This window comes from Crocodylus porosus, unplaced genomic scaffold, assembly GCF_001723895.1.
Source record: "Crocodylus porosus isolate Cpor-Errol unplaced genomic scaffold, CroPor_comp1, whole genome shotgun sequence".
In the NCBI taxonomy this organism is placed as follows: Eukaryota; Metazoa; Chordata; order Crocodylia; family Crocodylidae; genus Crocodylus; species Crocodylus porosus.
The window spans coordinates 43,796,987-43,816,966 of NW_017728947.1; the positions used below are offsets into that span (position 1 = coordinate 43,796,987).

General features: G+C 42.0%; 1 protein-coding gene across 24 annotated transcripts in view; it reads left to right on the forward strand.

Annotated features, from left to right (window-relative positions):
- Positions 1 to 19,980, forward strand: part of MADD (MAP kinase activating death domain) — a 113,987-nt gene that overhangs the window by 48,965 nt on the left and 45,042 nt on the right. For 9 of the 24 annotated variants that reach the window (XM_019551549.1, XM_019551548.1, XM_019551550.1 and 6 more), the window contains 6 exons: positions 564 to 602; positions 1,594 to 1,653; positions 2,100 to 2,202; positions 3,512 to 3,698; positions 3,903 to 4,053; positions 11,615 to 11,821. In XM_019551549.1, the coding sequence (XP_019407094.1) occupies positions 564 to 602; positions 1,594 to 1,653; positions 2,100 to 2,202; positions 3,512 to 3,698; positions 3,903 to 4,053; positions 11,615 to 11,821 (747 nt within the window). The remainder of the gene's footprint in view (positions 1 to 563; positions 603 to 1,593; positions 1,654 to 2,099; positions 2,203 to 3,511; positions 3,699 to 3,902; positions 4,054 to 11,614; positions 11,822 to 19,980) is intronic. The other 15 variants (XM_019551559.1, XM_019551561.1, XM_019551567.1 and 12 more) reach the window with 4 other exon arrangements.

The following is a 19,980-nucleotide window of genomic DNA, read 5'->3' on the forward strand; positions in this document are numbered from 1 at the left end:
CACACTTCAGCACTTAGCATGACAGACAGCAGGATTCTAGGGTGTGTTCTGCTTACTTCCTTGGACTTTGGGAAAGTCTGTTCTGAACTGCCTCAGTTTCCCTCTGTACAATTAGGAAAATACCTATTTCCCATGCAGATTCAGGCTTAATTAATATTTTCAGCCTGCCAGATGGAAATTCTCCTGAAGAGAGGTAAAATATTACTACAGTAGCACTCATTTGGGAATGAAGGTTTGTCCCTAAGCCTGTGTGTAATAGCTTCTTTAAGCAGAGCACTGCTTTCTCCTTTGTAGTGGTACAAAGCAATACGGAGTGGAGTCTGGAGAAATGACCCTGGTACATGAGGGCATTACCCAGTACAGTCTAACCTAGAGGTAGTTATGATAATGGAAATTATTTGGCTTGTTATTATTTTTGCATTGAGACTTTTTCAGTTGCCAAGTTAGAGTAAGGCTTTGTCTGGGTTTTTTTTTGGTTCTTCTATATTACTAGAATCTACTGTTATGTTTTAATACGTTGATTTTATTTATTTTTTTCCTCCTCATCATTTTCATCGGTAAAGATTACTTTAATCTGGAAGTGGGAAGGGATGTGGATGAAGGTTGGTATGATGTTTGCTGAACTTTGACCTTGTAACAAAGGCCAAAAGTTGGGTTTTGTGTTTTGACTTTGGACTTTGATTTTGAAATGAATATTCCTTCCCTGGGTGTAAAATGAGAAGACCAGGTTTGGTTTGGTGAAAATATTAGGAAAGATGTTGCACAATTCTTTTCTGGGCATCTCCTACTAATTGGTGTATTCCCATTTCCAGTTGTGCAGGGTAGGAAGCACAGCTGTGTTAGTGTGGGCATTTTACAGTAGTATTGTTTTAGTTAATTTTGTTGTTGATTCCACACATTGGAAGAAAACAGTGATGGGTTTTCCCATTTCATATTCATGCTTTACCTCTCATCTCCAGCAGTTTTTTCCCTTCTTTTCTTGACATCTCTAACTGCAGGGTTTTTTAATGTGAATGTCAGGAAATGAGTCTGGGCTTTCTCTTAACAGCAGTCTGTTCTGTGTACATATAGAGGTATGTGTGTGTTGTATGTGCATGCTGGCCTTGGTAGGTCCACTTACATACTAGATGTTTTCTAAATGTCTTTGTGTCTCTATACAGATTTAAAATAGCTGTGTAACTCTTGCTCTTCCCAAGTGTATGTGGTACTTTGCATTTGTAACTCTGTGAAGGGAGATGATGCTGGGGATTGTTTCTCTGTAAACTCCATTTCATTGCTATTTTATGAATTTTTTCCATCCTTTTTTAATTTTTGTTCCATGCACATCCATTCACGTTCTCAGTGCTGCAGGTGTTTTTTGAATGGAAGGTGCAATACATTGGTTCCCAGGTACCAAATTTCAGGGCAAGGCCAGTCTTTTATTTAAATATGCCCACCCCTGCTATCTCTGGGCCATCAAGCATCCTTTCTACTCAATTGTCATTGGGTTTTGTTCTGAGGTGGGGCTGGGAGGAATCTGGAACCTGCCTTGGATTTTTGGTGGAGGGGTGGTGACTTTGTAGTACAGTACTAATTGTGTATTTTGTGTCCCAGTATTTGGGTTAAATACTATAATGGAGATTATTACTGAAGCTGGCCCAGTAAGCAGTGAAGGTGGGTTCCCTACAGCATGAGCTGTGCATGATGTAACAACTCCCAGCATCCTCTGTGCCTGCCTTTTGGGCTACCTTTCTCACTGGGTAACCAGTGTCACATAATCTATACTAGCCCACCCCTCCATGCATTGTGCTTTTACACATAGTGTCTCTAATCTGAAGATAGTTCTTGTAGAACTGCATGCAGAGCAGCCAAGCTTCACCTGCCCTTCACCTCCTGCTCCCATTATGATCTTCTCTTCTCTTTCTGCATTGTTCCCATTACTGTTTTCTGCCGATGTGTGATGCTAGAATATGGTATTTGCTTCTGCTTTTTGAGTTCCCATTTTGTTCAAAGTCTGTTATCTGTTATTTAATTGGAGTGTTAGCCAACTTTAGTGTCTCTTGTTACTACTATGGGCACAGATTCCCTTTTTGATAACTATTCTTTCATCCTATAACTAGGGAATAGGCGGGCCCTGGTGGATCAGAAATCATCAGTTATTAAGCACAGTCCAACAGTGAAGAGGGAGTCTCCATCACCTCAGGGACGAACCAGTAATTCCAGGTAAAAGTTGCACTAAAATCTTATTTGCATACACATTGCTGGTAGGGAAGTTCCCTGATCCCCTGTGGAAATGGTTGTTTATATTTTCTGTTGAAGATGGTGACTTTGGTGTTGGCCTTTTTGGCAAGGTGTGTGTTCTTCCTGGTCTTAGGTTTTCAGAGGATGCTTTTACCCCCAAAATTTGAAGGTATTGGCAGCCTTAGAATTTGTGCTCAAATCTATGTAACTTTGTGCTCTGAAGGGTCTCTTCCTGCAGTCTGGGTTCTTAGAAGACTCTTGGTCTTGAATTACCATATTTACTCAGATCCAAGAAGAGTTTCCCCCCTTATCCCCAGCCACACCGGGGTGGAGGGAGGCCTCATCTTGGATTTGAGTACAGCCCAGGGCAAACACTGGCTTGGCTCCAGGTTTGGTCCTCAACTTGGACCTGAAGCAGAGCTGAGCCATTGCCTGCCCCTGCTGGAAATGCTTGTTTATCAGGGGAGGAGGTATGCAGCAGGGAGAATATGGGGGGACCATGAGGTGTGGGGGGACCTGTAGCCTCTCCCCATCAAGCTTCCACCTCCCCTTCCCCACCTTACCTTCTGCTCCAGCTCCGGTCCCTGCAGCCCCTACCTGCCCTGGCCAGGAGCTGTCACCACTTCTTAGCTGGGCTGGGCCAGGCTGGACTGGAGCAGGGCCAGGGTACTGCTGCTGCTCAATGCCCTGGAGGATCAGAGCTGCAGCAGAAGGTAAGAGGGGAGGGTGGGAAGACGGTGCAGAGGCCAGGCACAGGGGGGTCAGCTGCACTGGGGAGAAGGAGGTGGAGGGCAGGCTGTAAGCGGTGAGCACTGGCAGGGGGGTGTAGAAAGCAGGGCATTGGGGGCAGGCTGCAGGGGAGAGCAGGGACTGGAGGGCAGGCACAGGTGAGGTGGGGCTAGGGCAGGCGTAGGCATGGGGGGGGACAAGGGACAGGGGAGGAAAACACCATGATAAATTCACTAGTCTCTTTCCTTTCTGCTCCTGGTTAAGATGCAGCTGCATTAGGTTAGATACTGCAGTAGTAGCCTAGCCCAATTGCACTGGGGAGCTAGGAATATTTTGAGTTAGAGCAGTTTGATGAGATCAGCTTCTGTAAAACATGGGTTAGGATAGATGAAATTGTTAGTAGTACAATGAACTGGATTTAGATACTCCCCTCATAAATGCAGTTTTGGTATGGATACGTCTGTGCAGTTGTCCTGGCCAGGTCATATCTTAGGTCTTCAAACTCTGTGTACAGAGGAACTAGTTACCTTGTGCTTGTTATCCCCCTCTTTCCATCCTGCAGTGAGAATCAGCAATTCCTGAAGGAGGTGGTGCACAATGTTCTTGATGCGCAGGGTGTAGGCTGGCTGAACATGAAAAGAGTCCGACGTCTGCTAGAGAGCGAGCAGCTCCGCGTCTTTGTGCTGAGCAAACTGAATCGCACTATCCAGTCAGAGGAGGATGCTCGGCAGGATGTCATCCAGGATGTGGTCAGTGCTCGTTCCCCCTGTGTTACTCAAACTGGTCTTGTGCCCAGCTTTGGTCGTAGGGAGTGTTGAAAGGCGATATTGTAAATTATCTCCTAAACTCTGTTAATAGAAAATAGTTTAGAAGCCAAAGATAGTTGGATCCCAGCATAGCTTATATGTGCTGGGATGGATTTCTCATTTCTGAGGCACCCTCTCGTATTACAGGAAATCAGCCGCAAGGTTTACAAAGGGATGCTGGATTTGCTCAAATGCACTGTATCAAGCCTGGAACACTCATATGCAAATGCTGGCCTGGGTGGCATGGCCAGTGTCTTTGGCCTTTTGGAGATAGCCCATACCCACTACTATAACAAAGGTAAGAGACATAGATACAACACTGTCCTATGGTGGAGCATGTAAGGTAACTTTTGGGGAGCTAGATACTTTCTGGCTTCTGTATATAAATTCATGGCTATTTTCGTACCATCCTTAAGATATATAGGTGCTGCATCCTAATTCATAAAAACACAGAGCTCAAATATGCTTAAGGTACTGAGTGGTCTGAAACAACATGCCCAACCCAAATTGTAACTGAAAACACAATCTGTACAACACAATCTAAAGAATATAGCTCTCAGAGGCAAAGCATCTCAGACAACAATGAAGTGGGATTTCTTAAAGCCTTCAGATGAGAATGTTCTCTGCATAGCCTCAGAAAGCTGAGTTCAGGACCACAGCTGTAATGGCTGGGCATAGGAGTCATAGGGCTGCTAATTAGGGTTTCAAGTATATATATTGGCCTTTTGAAGATTCTAATGAATACTTCAAAGCACACCTGGAACAGAGCAAGTAGTCAGTGCCATGTGTAGAAAATGTAAAGGTAATGGCAATATCTTCACACTGATATGTCTGTCGTGGGGAACTATGTTCAGCATCAGCAGAAAATTGCAGAGGCTAGTCAAATAGACATATTACAGCAATCCTGACTGGAGGTGAAAACACCTGGATAACAAAGGGAAAACCTTTGTCCAAGAGGAAATACCATACAAATACCATGTGTGAAAAATCACAACAAATTAGTACTATCTAATCAGTTCCCTGCAGCTGTGCCATATTGGGGAGGAAGTGGGGAAAGTAGCATTACATTCTAGGTGAAAGAGTGGGTATAATATGTTTCTACTCTTCTAGACTAACCTTTCTCCTTTATTGGGTCCAAGGCCCAGTTAAGCTCTAAAAAAGCATAAACAGAATTTACCTTTATGGAAAGGTGACTGTATTTAGTGGTGGCCTCTGTTGGTGGCATTGCAGGCAACACTGAACAAGTTAGGGAATAAAATCAGATTTTGCTGCATCCTGTCTCAGTGTAGATAGCAAATTTAGAACATTTATCCTATTTTCTACTGTTTTATGACCACATTGTTAACAGAAATTTAGGTTTTAACTTGTGTTTCAGGACCTTTGTTTTATAATATAACTTCCCCAAACAAAGAACAACTTGTAAACATTTAATTAAATGTAAGCGAAGAAAATAAAAGCAAAGCACAAAAAACCTGAAAGGTTAATCAACTTATCTTTCCCTTCTTGTCTTTTCACACATACTTTTTTCCAACAGAAAACTGTATTTGACTCTATTCTCAGGTGGGGTTAAAAGTCCTAATTGGAAAAAAAGAGCTTGTTTTAGCTGCTGTGTTTTAGATCTTTAGTTTTGTGCTAAAATAAGAAATGTGTACATAAAAAGGAAAGAGGAAAAGGTCAGAAAATGCAGTTTCTGCATTGGATAGTTAAAGTTCAGTTGCTGGAAGATAACCAGTAATGTCAAATGAATCATTATGTCGTTTGCCATGCTGGGACTGACTTTATTCACCTAACTTTGGGAAATGTGTGGCAAATTGTGTTTTCTTTGTTCAGGCTGATCTGTTCAGAAGCAAATCTCTCATTGCAGTTTGGGCTGCACAGTATTGCCTTTGCTTCACCTTCCTGGTCACCATAAAACATAGTAAGATTAAACCAGTCTTGGTTGGCTAAGCTGGGCATTTCTTGGACAGAGGGAGATAGAGAGTATTAAAAAGGGAGGGAAAACTTGGTGATAGGAATCTTAGTTTTGCATCCCTTTACATCCCATGAACTGCTTGATATGCAGGTGGTAACGCTGTTTAGTTTCCTTTTTTCTTGTCTGAGCAGATCAGTGGGGTCAGGACAGAGTACTGTCTGTACAGCATGATGGTAAATACTTGAGTCCTGGTCACTGAGGCAGTGATCAAATATAGTGCCAGTTTTCTCCAATTAAAAAGAAATAGGAGCACATCCTTTCATATTATATCAGCAGATAACAGTGTGTATATTGAATCTAATTCAGCAAAAGCCTGGAAGAGTCTCTGTTTGAAGGAACAAACTTCTTTTAGCTGAGAGAAATTCAATTTACTTTTTTTTTTTTACTTTCTTCAGAGCTTCCTTTCTTTAATAACTAACTTACATGCCATTTTAACTTGTAAACACGTTCTTTCTGCCACCTTTAGATAATTTAAAACATTAATGAAAAGAAGAATTCAAATCGATAAATCTTTTATGGGGAAAGTAAGTACATCATCACTATCACATGTTTTAATGGAAGGAGCAGAATCCCTAGAAGCCTTTCCTCTACCAACTCCACCAAGGTACAAGTGAGACAACACCTCTCAGGCAGAGGTCTTAAAGGTTGCAGACTGATGTAATATAACCAGGGAGATTGTTCTCATTTAATCACTGCCAAAAGGCCTCCTGTACTCCATGACTGGCACCAACTCCATCATTTGTCATGGAAATATATTCTTGCAGTTAAGCTTTAATTTAAAAAATATACCCAACAGTTTCAAATCTTATGATTATGAAGAAAACCTTGAACACGTAAACAAAGTATATCTAGTTCAGTATTGTTTTCTTATCTGCAAACAGCATAGGACCACAGCTCTGAGAGCCATGAATTGTCCATGCTAACCTCAGTGACTTATCACTGAAACCTAAAAGAAGGAATAGATGACTGAGAAGGGACTTCCTAAGTCACCAAATGCGGTCCCCTGTACTTGGGCAGCTATGTTATATACTCGCTTTCACAAAATAATGAAGCTCCACTTCTCCTGGTGGAAGGTTGCTTCAGAACCTCACTGCTCTAATTCTTTGAAATTTGTCTTCTCATTTCCAGGCTAAATTTATTCATGCTTTGTTTATGTTACAAGGTCTTCTTTTGTAAAGTAGGCTGTCCAGTCCCCTGATCATTCTCATAACCCTTCTCTGCACCTGTTTCAGTTCAGATTCATCTTGAACAGGGGGATCAGAACTGTACTTAATATTCCAGATGAAATCTCCCCAGTGCTTTCTACAAGGGTACAAATGCTTCTCTCTACTAGAAAAACCTTGTCTAATGCATTGTTTTTCATTCTTGTATCACATAAAGGTGCTCAGTCATGTTGTGGTCATTTGTTGCACCCGGAGCTCTCTCTCCATTGTTTCCAAATGATGAACTCTTAACTTATTATGGTAGCTTCTCTTATAAGATATTACTCTCAAAGAGCATGGCCTTGTACTTTGTAATATTAAACTTCATCCAATTTCTGTTATACAAGTCATCAGGGCCATCTGCTTCTTTCTATATGATATTCTAACCCTTCTCTTTCAACTGTAACTCCAAACTTTTTGTATTATTAGCAAATATTATTAGTATGCTCTTCTTTTTGTGCTGAGGTTGCTAAGAAAATATATACTGAGAGCTCCCAAGGTTCCCCCTTGAATAATTTAACTGGTAACCTTCTTCTAGACAGTAGTTCTTTTTCAGCAAAATTTGTTTCTTCTCTAGTTATGTTCTTATCTTTTTTTGAAATCCCTATAATTTCCTGCTTTATATAATGCAACAACCAGAATGATAGACTTATTGGGCATCCTTATTACTGAAGCTGTTAAAGGTCTTTTAGTAGTCTGCAGTGGAGGTTTTCTGATTCCCTGGACTTGAATGTATTAAGTACTTAGCTTGGTTTTGGTCATTTCCATTTCCTTAAGACTCATTTCTACAGTTATTCTGCCTATACCTTTGTGCTTACATCTGCTTCCTTGTTGAAAACTTAAGCAAAGTATTAATTTAATTTTGGAGCTCTAACTAGCTCATTCTCATTTTTTAGCAGAGCCACTTATTTTGCATTCTCTCTCTCTCTCTCATTCACATGGCTGTAAATAATTCTTTTCTCTTTTAAATTTCCTTTGCAAGGTCTAACTAATCTTGACTTCTGGCAATTCAGTTTATCACTACATTTCTTGCTTTCTAAGGCATAACTTTCCTTATTGATCAGTACTTTTTTTCCATTCTTTACAAGCTCTGCTTTTTCCTGACAAATGTTTTGCTGTGTATGGTATGGAATTCTTCCCTTTTGCTTGGGATACAAGTTTCAGACTTACAAAGTTTCTTTTGATGTAAAAAGGAAGTCCAGATCTTCTCTTGTTTAAAATCCCTCAGTTCTTTAGTGCAGTTGATTGCATTATGTAGTTCTTTAATTTATTACCATTTCTCTGGTTTAAATTGATAGCCTTTTTTTTCCAAACCAAGTTCTATTTATCTGTCCATTTAATTTAAACTGAATCAATATGCACAGGTATTTTCTCCAGCTGCAAAGATGACCATTTGAATGTTAAATGACAAAAAATGCCTAGAGGCATGGATTTTATGAGGTGGTATCTTCTGTGGAGCCAACTGCATATATGGGATAGAATTAGACAAGCTTTTCAATGCAAGATATTCTTCATCAAATGTAAGACATTCTGGCATTCAGAGGCTTGCCTAAGATGCATCACCCTAAGAAATCCTTGCCTTGCATAATTCCTAGACCATCACAGCTACAATATCACTCTAACACTACCAAAATGCATAGCACAGAAATAGTTAATGAAACTAGCTGTCTCCAAGGCTTCCCAAGTGTCAGAAGCCTTATCTAGCCCCTATATAGCTGCTAAAACCTCCATCTTTGCCCCAGATGACTTCTGTGATGCAATTATGGGGCATTAATAGAAAAACATTAAGTGTATTGAGGATGCAAAACATGAGGACAATGTAAAATGAAATGGTTTAAATATCTACTCACACCAGGGACTTCTATATTGATTTATACTGTTCATTTTAATATATTTGAATTCACTAAATGGCCTGGTATTTTAATTCTAATAAAGCCGCACAGAATTTCAAGTTTGTTGCATCAGAATGGCTGGTGCTGTAGAACCCAGGGACCTTGCCATGGAATTTAAATGCAGCTTTTTAGATTATTAGATTATTAAACAAATGCTGTATTTATGATTTGCTGCTAAAAGCACCCATTACCATAGTAACACTGTTCTCAATACTGCCTGTGCCATTTGTGCATCTAAAACACTACTAATCGGGCATAAAGGAATTTTTTTTTTAATTTAGAGCTGTCTGGAGTTGCCTTATAACTGCCTTGTCTGCAGCTTCCATGAAAAGGAACAATATTTAGTGAGATGTCAGGATCAAGAGAATGAGCCCTCTCCAACTTTTTAACTTCCATTTTAAGACGCGGACACTAGAAATAGACCTCACCAGGGGTCATATATAACCTCCCTATATTCCTGTTTAAGCCTTCAAGGACTGTATCGGGTCTTTTGGTCACAGGACTACATTGAAAGTTCATGGTCAGCTGATTACCTACCATGATTCCTCAAGCTCTTTTCTGAGATGCAGCATTCTAGGATTTAGTTCCCAATCCTGTAAGCATAGCTAATGCTCTTGGTTCCTAGATGTATAACCACATGTTTGACCATATTAAAATAACCTGGGTTAATATTTTAAGTGCACGCTGAATTGAAAGGGACCCAGATTCTTCTATTAAGTTGACATACATAAGTGACCTGTCCTCATCAAGGATTTATTTTACCTTTGCAAGGCAGTTGCTACTCTCCCTTCCTGAAGAGGAAACAAAATCTCACAATCTGTTATTACCATCTCTGCAGGTTTTTAACAGCCACAAAGAGCATGGGTCCAATGATATTTTACAAAAGGAGGGTTGGAGTGGAAAAGGACAGTACCAAGTATAAATTATAAATTAAGAAACAAATGGAATTGCTAAGAGGATTTAAAGATATTAGTGAGATGTTGTGGGAAAACAGTAAGTATATAAATGCCCCAAGTGCCTACATCAGGAAAAGATTTCTGAGAGCAGTGGTCTTAAGACAGCAGACAAAGGTATGATGAGACCCAGTGGCTAAAGCTAGTCAGATTTACGCTGGAAATATGATTTTAAACAGTGGAATAACTTGACAAGGATTGTGGCAAACTCTTCATTTTTTTAGATTTTTAAATTAAGGCTAGATTTGATTTTTCTAAAAGATTGAAGTGATTCACACCCAATAACTGTTTTTCATTGAACTGCAGCAGAATTGCTTGCCCTGTGTTTTGCAGGGTAGACTAGAAGAGTGAAGACCAACCCATTCGGTCCTGTGGCTTTGGGCCTGTCCATGAGCTGGTTTAGGCTGGCACACTGGATCAGTCTGTGGTCGGTTCTGGTGTGCGGGGCTAGTCTGGTCCCAAATCACCCATATAGGTAAACTACACTCCTGGGGTTCCACGCAGATCTAGAAACTTGGCAGTGGGGGAATGGTGGCAGCCATGGGAATGAGTAGTGCCACAGCTCCCCTGCCACCAAATTTCTGGACCCATGCGGAGTCCCATGGGCTGGATTCAGCTCACAGGTCATAGGCTGAGCACTATTGGAAAAAGACTACTGTCTCAAGATAGCTATGGGGGACAAACCTGTCCTGGCTTATAGGCAGTGCCCTCCCCTCTGTTATCTCCCCCTGCAAACAGTGTCTCTCAAAAAGCAGGCTACTACTTCCTATTACTACAAGGTCACAATTTTTCCTCCTGCCACTTAAAAATCTGTGAAATTAGGAACTCCTAGGTCAGCAGTTCTGAACCGCTTCAGAACCCCCAGGGGGTACGTGAGATATATTTTATACATTGTCTAACACAGGTTGCAGGGCCTAAAAAAAAGTCTCGACAATTTGAAATTGCCAGGGTTTTACTGCTGTAAAACATGCAGGCACATGGAAACCAGATATCCTGCTTCTGCTCCATGCCTCAACCTCGCACTGGAAATGTCTCTCCTAGGGGGTACATGAAGTCTCATTGTGAGACCCAGGGGTACGTTGACTGAAGAAGGTTCAGAACCACTGTCCTAAGTAATCAGCTGCAACTTTCATCATTTACACCTGTTGACCAGGTGACACTGGCCAGAATTTCAGCAGAGGTGATTTGTATTTACTACTTCACAGAAAGAGAAACTTGTTTAAGTTCCAGAAACGACACTCTGGGTGGATCAGGCTGCCCCACTCCAGATAGTTTAGTGAGAAGAGACCTTGCTATTACCATATCAGAGAAAAGAAACATTTCTAAGCTTTCAGTATGAAGAGAACTTAGTGTGGGAGCTTGTATACTAGTACTCTAGTATTCTGCTGCACTGTTTCATCTGCCTTCAGTCACCTGCAAACCAGAGTGATCTCTGAGAATGATGATTGGAATGGGACATTGAGTTGCCAGTCAGTCAGAAGAGCATTGAAGCCATTGACAAAATGAACCCACATGGAATTCGGGTCTGTTAGTCTCACAGGAACTGGGAGTGGCCCTCACATCAAACTGAAGGAGCCAATGGTCTGACCAAGAAAACTGTAAAATAATTCCAGTGGTGCCAAGGTGCATCTCATCCCCTGCTCTTTGCAGTGCTGCTTATGGTGAAATCTGAGTCTAAATCTGAGAAGTGTCTATTTTTGGTATTGACGCTATCGTAACACTGAGCTAACGTCTGCCTTACCTTTTCTTATTTCCTTACCTGCTTCTACCCCACCTCTTGGTTTCTTGTTTTCTCTGTCTTAAACATTTTTTGCTACTTTTCTTCTCTTTTCTCTTAAAGAACCCGAAAAAAGAAAACGCAGTCCAACAGATGGAGCAGCCACTCCTGTTGGCAAGGACCCTGGTTTAGCCATGAGGGTGGAGCCGAAGCCTGTGGTGCAACTGCCAGTACCTCAACTCATGCCCAGGGCACCAAGCCCGGCAGGGAAAGGGCCAAGGGAGTTTGACACGAGGAGTCTAAAGGAAGAAAATTTTATTGCTTCCATTGGTGTGTACTGATGTGCATGAGGAATACCGGAGGAAGGGTTCTACTTGCATCCTCCCCATTTTAACACACTTCCCTTCATTGCTACAGTAACGTGCTTCATTTGCACCTGGATTGCAGGGACCAGCCACTCCCATCTTCTCTCACTCTGGGAGGAGTATTTTTCAGGGCAGTTTGGTTTTCCAGAAACTTTAATTTGAAATCTTTCCAAGTACAGCTGATGCATAAAATACAATTTGGTGAGCAGTGCAGGGCTGGTATTTTCAGGAAGCACAAGTTATGTCTTATGCCAGGCAGAGCCTTATTGAGACAGTAGTGTTCCACTCATTACCTCTCAAAATGGCAATAATATAGCCAACTTAGTGCCATATGTGTGCACCAGTTGGCTTTGCCTCTCACCTTAGCTGGTTAGTATGCATGCAGTGCCATACTGAGATGGCTATGCTTCTGTTTCAGCACCATATTTTGGTACAACACTACCTGGTGTCATAATTAAGTGGTATAGGCATGCCCATAAAGTAACTTGAGGGAGATGACAGCATAAGGCAGGGACCTTGAGGACTTTGGAAATACCTAGTACAGAAGGAATTAACTAAAACAAAAAATCCTGGTAGCTTTTGCCATGCCTTATAATAATAGGATGAAGGTATCTAGGGTATACAATAGATACGGGGTGTCACTATCTACTGGTGGATAACAAAATCCTTAGGAAGGAATTTTGCTGCTCTTCATTTTCTTTAAGTTGGACTGATGGATGCTCTTTCCACTTCCTGGCAGACAAGCTGCCTTTCTGCCTGCCTAAACAGCATCTGCTAGCCTTGTCTTGGTGTTTTCCCAGTCTCATTTTGTTTAACTGGGAAAAAAACACATAGTTGTATGAAAAAGCAATAGCTAATGAAGCTAGCTTTTCCCTTTTCTTTCTCTTCCTACTTTCACATAATGGCCACAGTCAGAAATTAATTCCTTTTAGTGGATGGTGCATCCTCTGACCCAATATGTTTCCTTGATGCAAGAGAGGGTGGAGTGCGTATTAGACTAAAAACCTCCAATTGTTCTGTTTGGAAATTCTCCAGGTAACAAAAATGTAATCGTATTCCTAAGATCAAACTTTGGGGGTCTGAGTTCCTTCAGGGTATATACTTGCTTTTGTTCTTCTGAGAAGGACAAAGGGTGGATACATTTTCTTGGAAAACGGGAAACTATCTTCTGCTAAAAAGTCAGGAAGATGAAAGCTCTTAGCCTAAGATTATTGTACAGAAAGAAGGCGCAGCACTGACTGGACTGGACAGTCAGCTCTGCTTTTTGCCTGAAACTAATGATCTACTTCCTGCGTATGGGTGTTGTAAGGATCAGTGTCTCCATGTTTCTGATGCACCATGGGAAAAGGTTGTGCTCTAGAAGTGCTAAATGCTATTTTTCTATTTTAATATTTACCATTGAAACTTACTGGCAGAGGAGCATCGTTGAACAATTAGCAGTGTGCTAAGCAACAGGGAACAAGTTAATTTCTGATTTTGCTCTTCATAGTTTCAATAGTTGCCACTTGCTAAAGCTATTAAATGCAAGAGAGAATGAGCAATTGGACAAAATCAGAATTATTAAAGCCAGTCTGAAGGGCTGGGCTGTCTCTCATTCTTAATGGAACATTCGTTAACTGGGTGATGTAGTTAGTCTGAAATTGAGCAGAAGGTAAGGTAGATTTGCATCTTATAGTCTAACTAATTTAGATATATATAACATTAGCTTTCATGAACTGGAGCTTACTTCATCAGATGCTGTGAAAGGATGGGCAGAGAGCAGTGTATAGAGTGGGGAGAGTGATTTGAATACAACCAGTAGGAAGGGAGAGGGGCCTGAGGAACAGGGGTAGTGCTTGGAGAGGCATACAAGCAAAGAACCCATAGGAACAAAGGGGTCACAAGCTAATCTAGGGTATGGGATAAGAATCTGTTGTCACTATTTAAACTATCACAATCCAGTCTGTAGATAAGTTCTTGTTTTGTAACTTCATGTTCAGATCAGTTTTTAGAAGTTTGCTGCCTAAGAACTGTGCCACCCTCAGCAATGCAGTGTCCAACAAGGTTAAAGTATTCTGCCACCAGCCTTTTTTGTCTTTTGGGCACTAAAATCAGGTTGATGTTCATTCATTCTTTCACATTTGCCCCATCTGTCTAATGCAGACATTACAGGGACTCTGTTAGTGGGTGATGGCTTTTACGACGTTGGTGAAGTTGCATCTCAGTGAACTTGGAATGCTATTTGGTCCATTGATGATGTGGACTGTCTTAATGTTTGGGCACAGCAGGCACCTGGGTCCATTGCAAATCCTACTGCCTTGGTGAGTATAGGAGTTAAGTAGCCTGTTTCTTGACAGACGCCATTGGGGGTGAGGGGGTGGGGACTGCCTATAAGCCTGGACAGTCTCGTCTCCCGTAGCTATCTTGAGATGGTTGTCCTTTTCCAGGATGGTTAGAGGGCAGTAATAGGTGTTCAAGGTGGGGACTGTCGGTGATTACCAGAAGGTCTCTTGTCTTTGTTCTGGGTACTGTAGCAGATTGGTGTAAAGTCTGAGTCTGGCTTCATTTGATTGTTAAGTAGCTACAATTTGGGGATTGTACTGTAATTTTAGAAATCCCTTCTCTAAATCATTAAGGTATGCATCCTGGTCCATGCGGTAAGAGCAGATATGGTTGTAACCTAGAGCTTGGCTGTAGATCTAGTACTGTCCTTAGGATGAAAGCTGACAAGTTTTACCTTTTCATTTAAATCAATGATTTAAAGTGTAGTTCTGATGTAAAAAGGCACTGCATTTCCTTCCCTCGGTTGTTTCAGACTCTTGCTTACTTATTCAATTTATGAAGAAGGAGATGTTTTACTTGTCAGTGTAGTAGGCTCACTTAGGATCTGGAAATCCGCCTGGGTTTTTAAAATTTTCATACATTGCCACCAGTGCTTAAGGTTTTTCAGGACAGATGCTAGCTGTGTCTAACTTCATAGCCTTTGGTGGATTTGTGCACTATAAAGAAGTTTGCAAGTAGAACATAAAAGGCATCCCCATCTTTAAGGATAATGAGAAGGCCTATGATAGTATGTCATGAGAAAAAATTGGGAAGAGTTGGAAAGGTTAAAATAAGAGTAGAGCTTTTGTGAATTGTTATTAAAAGAATTTACGAAGTCAGTGAATGTTGTGTGTAGACAAGGTAGGACAGATAGAAAGCTTTCACTTGAGGCATGGCTTGAGCTTGGGTGGTGTATTTGTTTACATTTCAATGTGGTTATGAAAAGAAGTGAAGGCTATGTTAGTTGATGATATGATAGTGCACTTCTTCCATAAATTATCTTAAAGTTATCACCTATGTGAAATACTTTTGTTAAGAGGGTAAATGTTAAATATTTTGAATGGATTTAAATATCTTGGCTCAGTGATCACTGGTGATGGAAGGACTGGAGAACTGGCAAGATGAATGCAGCTTGCCGGGAACTTTTACAGAAGCATGAAAGGGTAAGTGTGGGGCAGGAATGTCCTGAAGGAAGTGAAGCTTAGTTATGTTACAGCATTCATTACATCTTGGTGGTTTTGTATGGATCCTAGGCTGGGTTTCTAATGAAGATAGATTTCACCTGGCTGCAAGTTGCAAAAATGCATTTTCCGAGGGCAGTTTTTGGGAGGAGAGTTGGAAGACATGAATAGAAAGACAGAGGTTGATGGTTTTTGTGTGTGTGAAAAGAATGTACAAGGACAGGATACCATATGGAGTGCTGAGGTTGCATATTGAGGGCAGTAGAAGATAAAAAGATGAGGTGAAGGATCTTGATATAAGAAGTGGTTCCTGATAGGAATTTTGCTGCAGAAAGATGGTGAGAAGAAAGAAAGATATTTCCAGACCCAGAAAAAAAGCTAGTGTTGATGACAATTGCTTCCCACCTGATTATTTGCTATCTTCTCTCACGCATTCCAGCTCCATTGTTGTAAAAGGGCACCATCTCCAGGGTGGTACCAAGCCCCTGTAGGCCCTCCAAATCCCTCTTTTTCCTTATTCACTCTGGGAACAGGCTACCCCAGTGCTTCCCAGGCCTGGCCTTGCTCCAAGGGATACCTGGAGGTGTGGGTCCCTTGCCTTAAGGGCTAACTGCACAGCTCCATACGTCCCCTGCACCGTACCCCATGCCTCACAGACTCTGAATCTCCAGTCAGGTGGGGCACTTATTCCAGTGTCTCCAGGCCACTCCAGGCCTTTCTTTTCCCTTTTTGTTGGGGTTTTAGCCTTTCCAGCTTCCACCCCTCTACTCTGACTGGTCATGCAGCCCAAGCCCACTGCTCTAGGCCTGACATCTGGGCCCTAGCCCATGCTCTGCCTTGAAACTACCCCTGCAGGGCTCAAGACAAGCACATACACCTAGGATGCTAATGGGACCTCTGAAAACCTCACCTTAGTCCCAGCCCAAACCAGTTTAAACTGCAACATAAACACTAAGGCCCTGGGCTATAACATAAGAAGAAAATGAATGCTGTCTGCCTGCGTACCAAGAGTCTCTTTCTCCCTCTCTCTGGGTCACTCTTTCTTGTTCCCCAGCCCTCTGAGCTGCTTTCTTTCAGCCTTCTTGGGAATTTAGGAGTCCTGCACTCTGCAACTCTCTGGCTGGCTCAACCCCAGGGCTTATATAGCTCTGGCCTAAGGCCCCTCCTAGTCATGTGACACCCCAGTTAGCTAACCTGACTACAGAGCCAGCTAACCCCTGCTCTGCTGGCTGTGCTCTAAAAACTACCTTTAAAGGGGCCTTACCGCTTTTTAGTAACAGGGCTAGTGTTCCCAGTTACACTTGCACTGAGCAGGAGTCCAGAACTTAACACCAGAATAAGGTGGGATCCATGTCCAGATCTCTAGTTGGATCTACCAAAGAGATTCCACTAAAGGGATGTGTTTCATCCATTCATTATTCATCTGATTTTTTTTTAACTCTGTTCAGATGTAAACTTTAAGTTTTCTGATTCCATGAGATGCTAGGAAAGGGAGAGATGTGGACTGTTTGCTGATCCCTGGAACTTGATTGGTATATGAATAAGATCAGGGAAAGTGTGGGTCCTTTACTGAACGGAGGACGCAACCTAGTGACAGATGATGCAGAAAAGATGGAAGTACTCAATTCCTTTTTTACCTCAGTCTTCACAGGCAAGGTCAGCTACCAGACTATGATACCTGGCTGCAGTTTGAGGAGGAGGTGAACAGCTGACAGTGGTGAGAGTAGAGATTAGGCACTGCTTAGAAAAGCTGGATATGTACAAGTCCAATGGGGCCAGACAGAATGCTTCTGAGGGTGCTGAGGGAGTTGGTCAGCGTGACTGCAGAGCCACTGGCCATTATCTTTGAAAACTCATGGCTGTTGGGAAGGTCCCGGACAATTGGAAAATGGCAAATATAGTGCCCATCTTTAAGGAAGGGAAGAAGGAGGATATGGGGAACTATGCACTGGCTAGCCTCACCTTGCTCCCTGGAAAAGTCATGGAGCAGATCCTCAAGGAATCCATTTCTGAGCAGTTGGAGTAGAAGGCAGTGATTAGGAACAGTTGGTATGGATTCACTAAGGGCAAGTCATGCCTGACCAACCTGATTGCCTTCTCTGATAAGATGACTGGCTCTGTGGATGCGGGGAGAGTGGTGGATGTGATCTACCTAGCATGAACAAAAAGAACTTTGCTAATATACTTCCCATTGCCATGGACTGTGAATACAAAAACACATATTTGGAGATTTACAAGCAATCAGCTACTTTATGAGGAAGGTCAAAAACAGCAGTGGGACTCATACGAGGAAGCTCTGTTGTCTTCCTAGTTGCATTGCCTGTAGAATATGAAAATAACTGCATATAATTAGTTGCTGTATTTTTAGATTTCATGAACAGTTCCATTACCAGATTAACGATACACATGAACTGGGCCACTAGCAAAAAATGGTCCCGAGATGATGCATCTCCATTCATCCTGGTGATCTGTTTTTAAACTCTAATATGTTTTCTTTTGAACTGATGCAAGCAAAAGCTCCATTATTCAGATTTTTCTTCATAACATCCACTTTACCAAAAGACTTAATGACAACATTTGTTTCCTGTTGCTTTTATACCACTGGAGGCTGTAAACTACCACCAAAACTTGAGCATACTTTGCTTAATCAGTAATTCAGTGCATATTTTAAAATGCTTCTTCCTCCAAAGAGACCCATCTCAAAAGAAGAGAGAATCTATAAATGAAGATATTTAAAAATTGGTAGTTTTGGGCTTGGCTATGAATTTGCCATGGGCACATGTAGGACCTTTTAAGATTAGATCTTATGTTGAAACTTCCATAAAATCAAAAAGGAGCTATTGTGCTAGAGGTGCTGAATGATCTCCCTTTAATTCAAGATGATCACCAAATGTGGGACATCTGATGCAGTTGTCCGCAGATCAAACTGAGAACAAAAGATTTTCCATCTAATCCAAGTTTGTTAGATTCTCTTTATGCTAGAGGGAAAAAAAAGTGTCTGGTGTAAATATGGATCTTATGATATAGGATCCAAAACACAATCTAAAATCTAAACTCCAAACCTCTCGCTTCCACTGCAGTGGCAAGAGCTCTAAAAATGCAAAAACTCTTCGGGCATAAGAATTAAGTCTAGGACCAGCTAGTTACTAGAGAAAAACCTAACAAAACAGACATCAGCAAAAGCCAAAACAGCAAAGACTAGAGAAGCAAAGTCTTCAAAAGCCAAAGCCAAAACACAAAAAGCCCTTCTGAAGCAAGGCTCTCTGACAAGGAATTATATTCAGTTGGAGGTAAGAATTTCCAGATTTTTCGATCCATTGCTGAGATGCATCATAGAACCATAGAAAATTAGGGTTGTCATCTAGTTCAACCCATGCTCAAAGCAAAACTATCTCCAACTATATCATCCCAGCCAAGGCTTTATCTAGCTGGGTCTTAACCTCCAGGGATGGAGATTCCACAGCCTCTCTGGGTAACCTGTTCCAGTGCTTTATTACCCTACTAGTAAGAAAGCTGTTCCTAATATCTAACTTAAACTTCCCTTGCTGCAACTTGAGACAGTTTCTTTTTGTTCTGTCATCTCTCAGCATGGAAAACAGTTTAGCGCCATCATCTTTGGAGCCACCCTTCAGGTAGTTGAAGGCTGCTATTAAATCCCCACTTAGTCTTCTCTTCTCCAGACACACAGTTCCCTCAGCCTCTCCTTGTAATTCATGTTCCCCAACCCCACAACCATTTTCATTGCCCTCCACTGGACTTCCAATCTGTCCACATCCTTTCTGTAGTGGGAGGCCCAAAACTGAACACACTACTCCAGGTGCTAATAACGCCAAGGTCACAGGTTCAGTCCCTGCATTGGACTAAGTGACCTCTTGAGGTCCCTTCCAGTGCTACTTCTGTATGAAATGTGGCTTTACCAGTGCTGAATAGAGAGGAATAATCACTTCCCTTGATCTGCTGGCAACACTCCTATTAATGTAGTAGCCCAGCATATTGTTAGCCTTCTTTGCGACAAGGGCACACTGTTGGCACATATTCAGCTTACTGTCCACCACAATCTGCAGTTCTTTTTCTGCAGAGCTGCTGCTTAGTCAACAGGTCCCCAACTTGAACCAGGATTGTTCTGTCCCAAGTGCAGGACTTTGCATTCATCCATACTGAACCACATGGTATTTCTTTTGGTCCAGTCCTCCAATATGTCCAGGTCTCTCTGAATTCTAGCCCTACTTGCCAGTGTATCTAGTACTCCCCACAGCTTTGTGGCACCTGCAGACCTGCTAAGGGTGCGCTCCATCCCATCTTTGAGATCACTGATGAAGATACTGAACAAAACTGGCCCCAGGACCAACTCCTGGGGCCTCCACTTGATAATAGCTACCACCTGATAATAGCTACCAACACTGTCTCTCAACCTGTTCTCATTGAGAAACTGGGGGGCTGTGGTGTGGACACCCACACAGTCAGATGGGTCGCCAACTGGCTGGAGGGCGCACCCAGAGGGTGGTAGTAGATGGGTCCTTCTCAACCTGGAGGGACATGGGCAGTGGGGTTCCTCAGGGCTCGGTCCTCGGGCCCGCACTGTTCAACATCTTCATCAGCGATTTGGATGAGGGGGTAAAAAGCACCCTGTTCAAATTTGCTG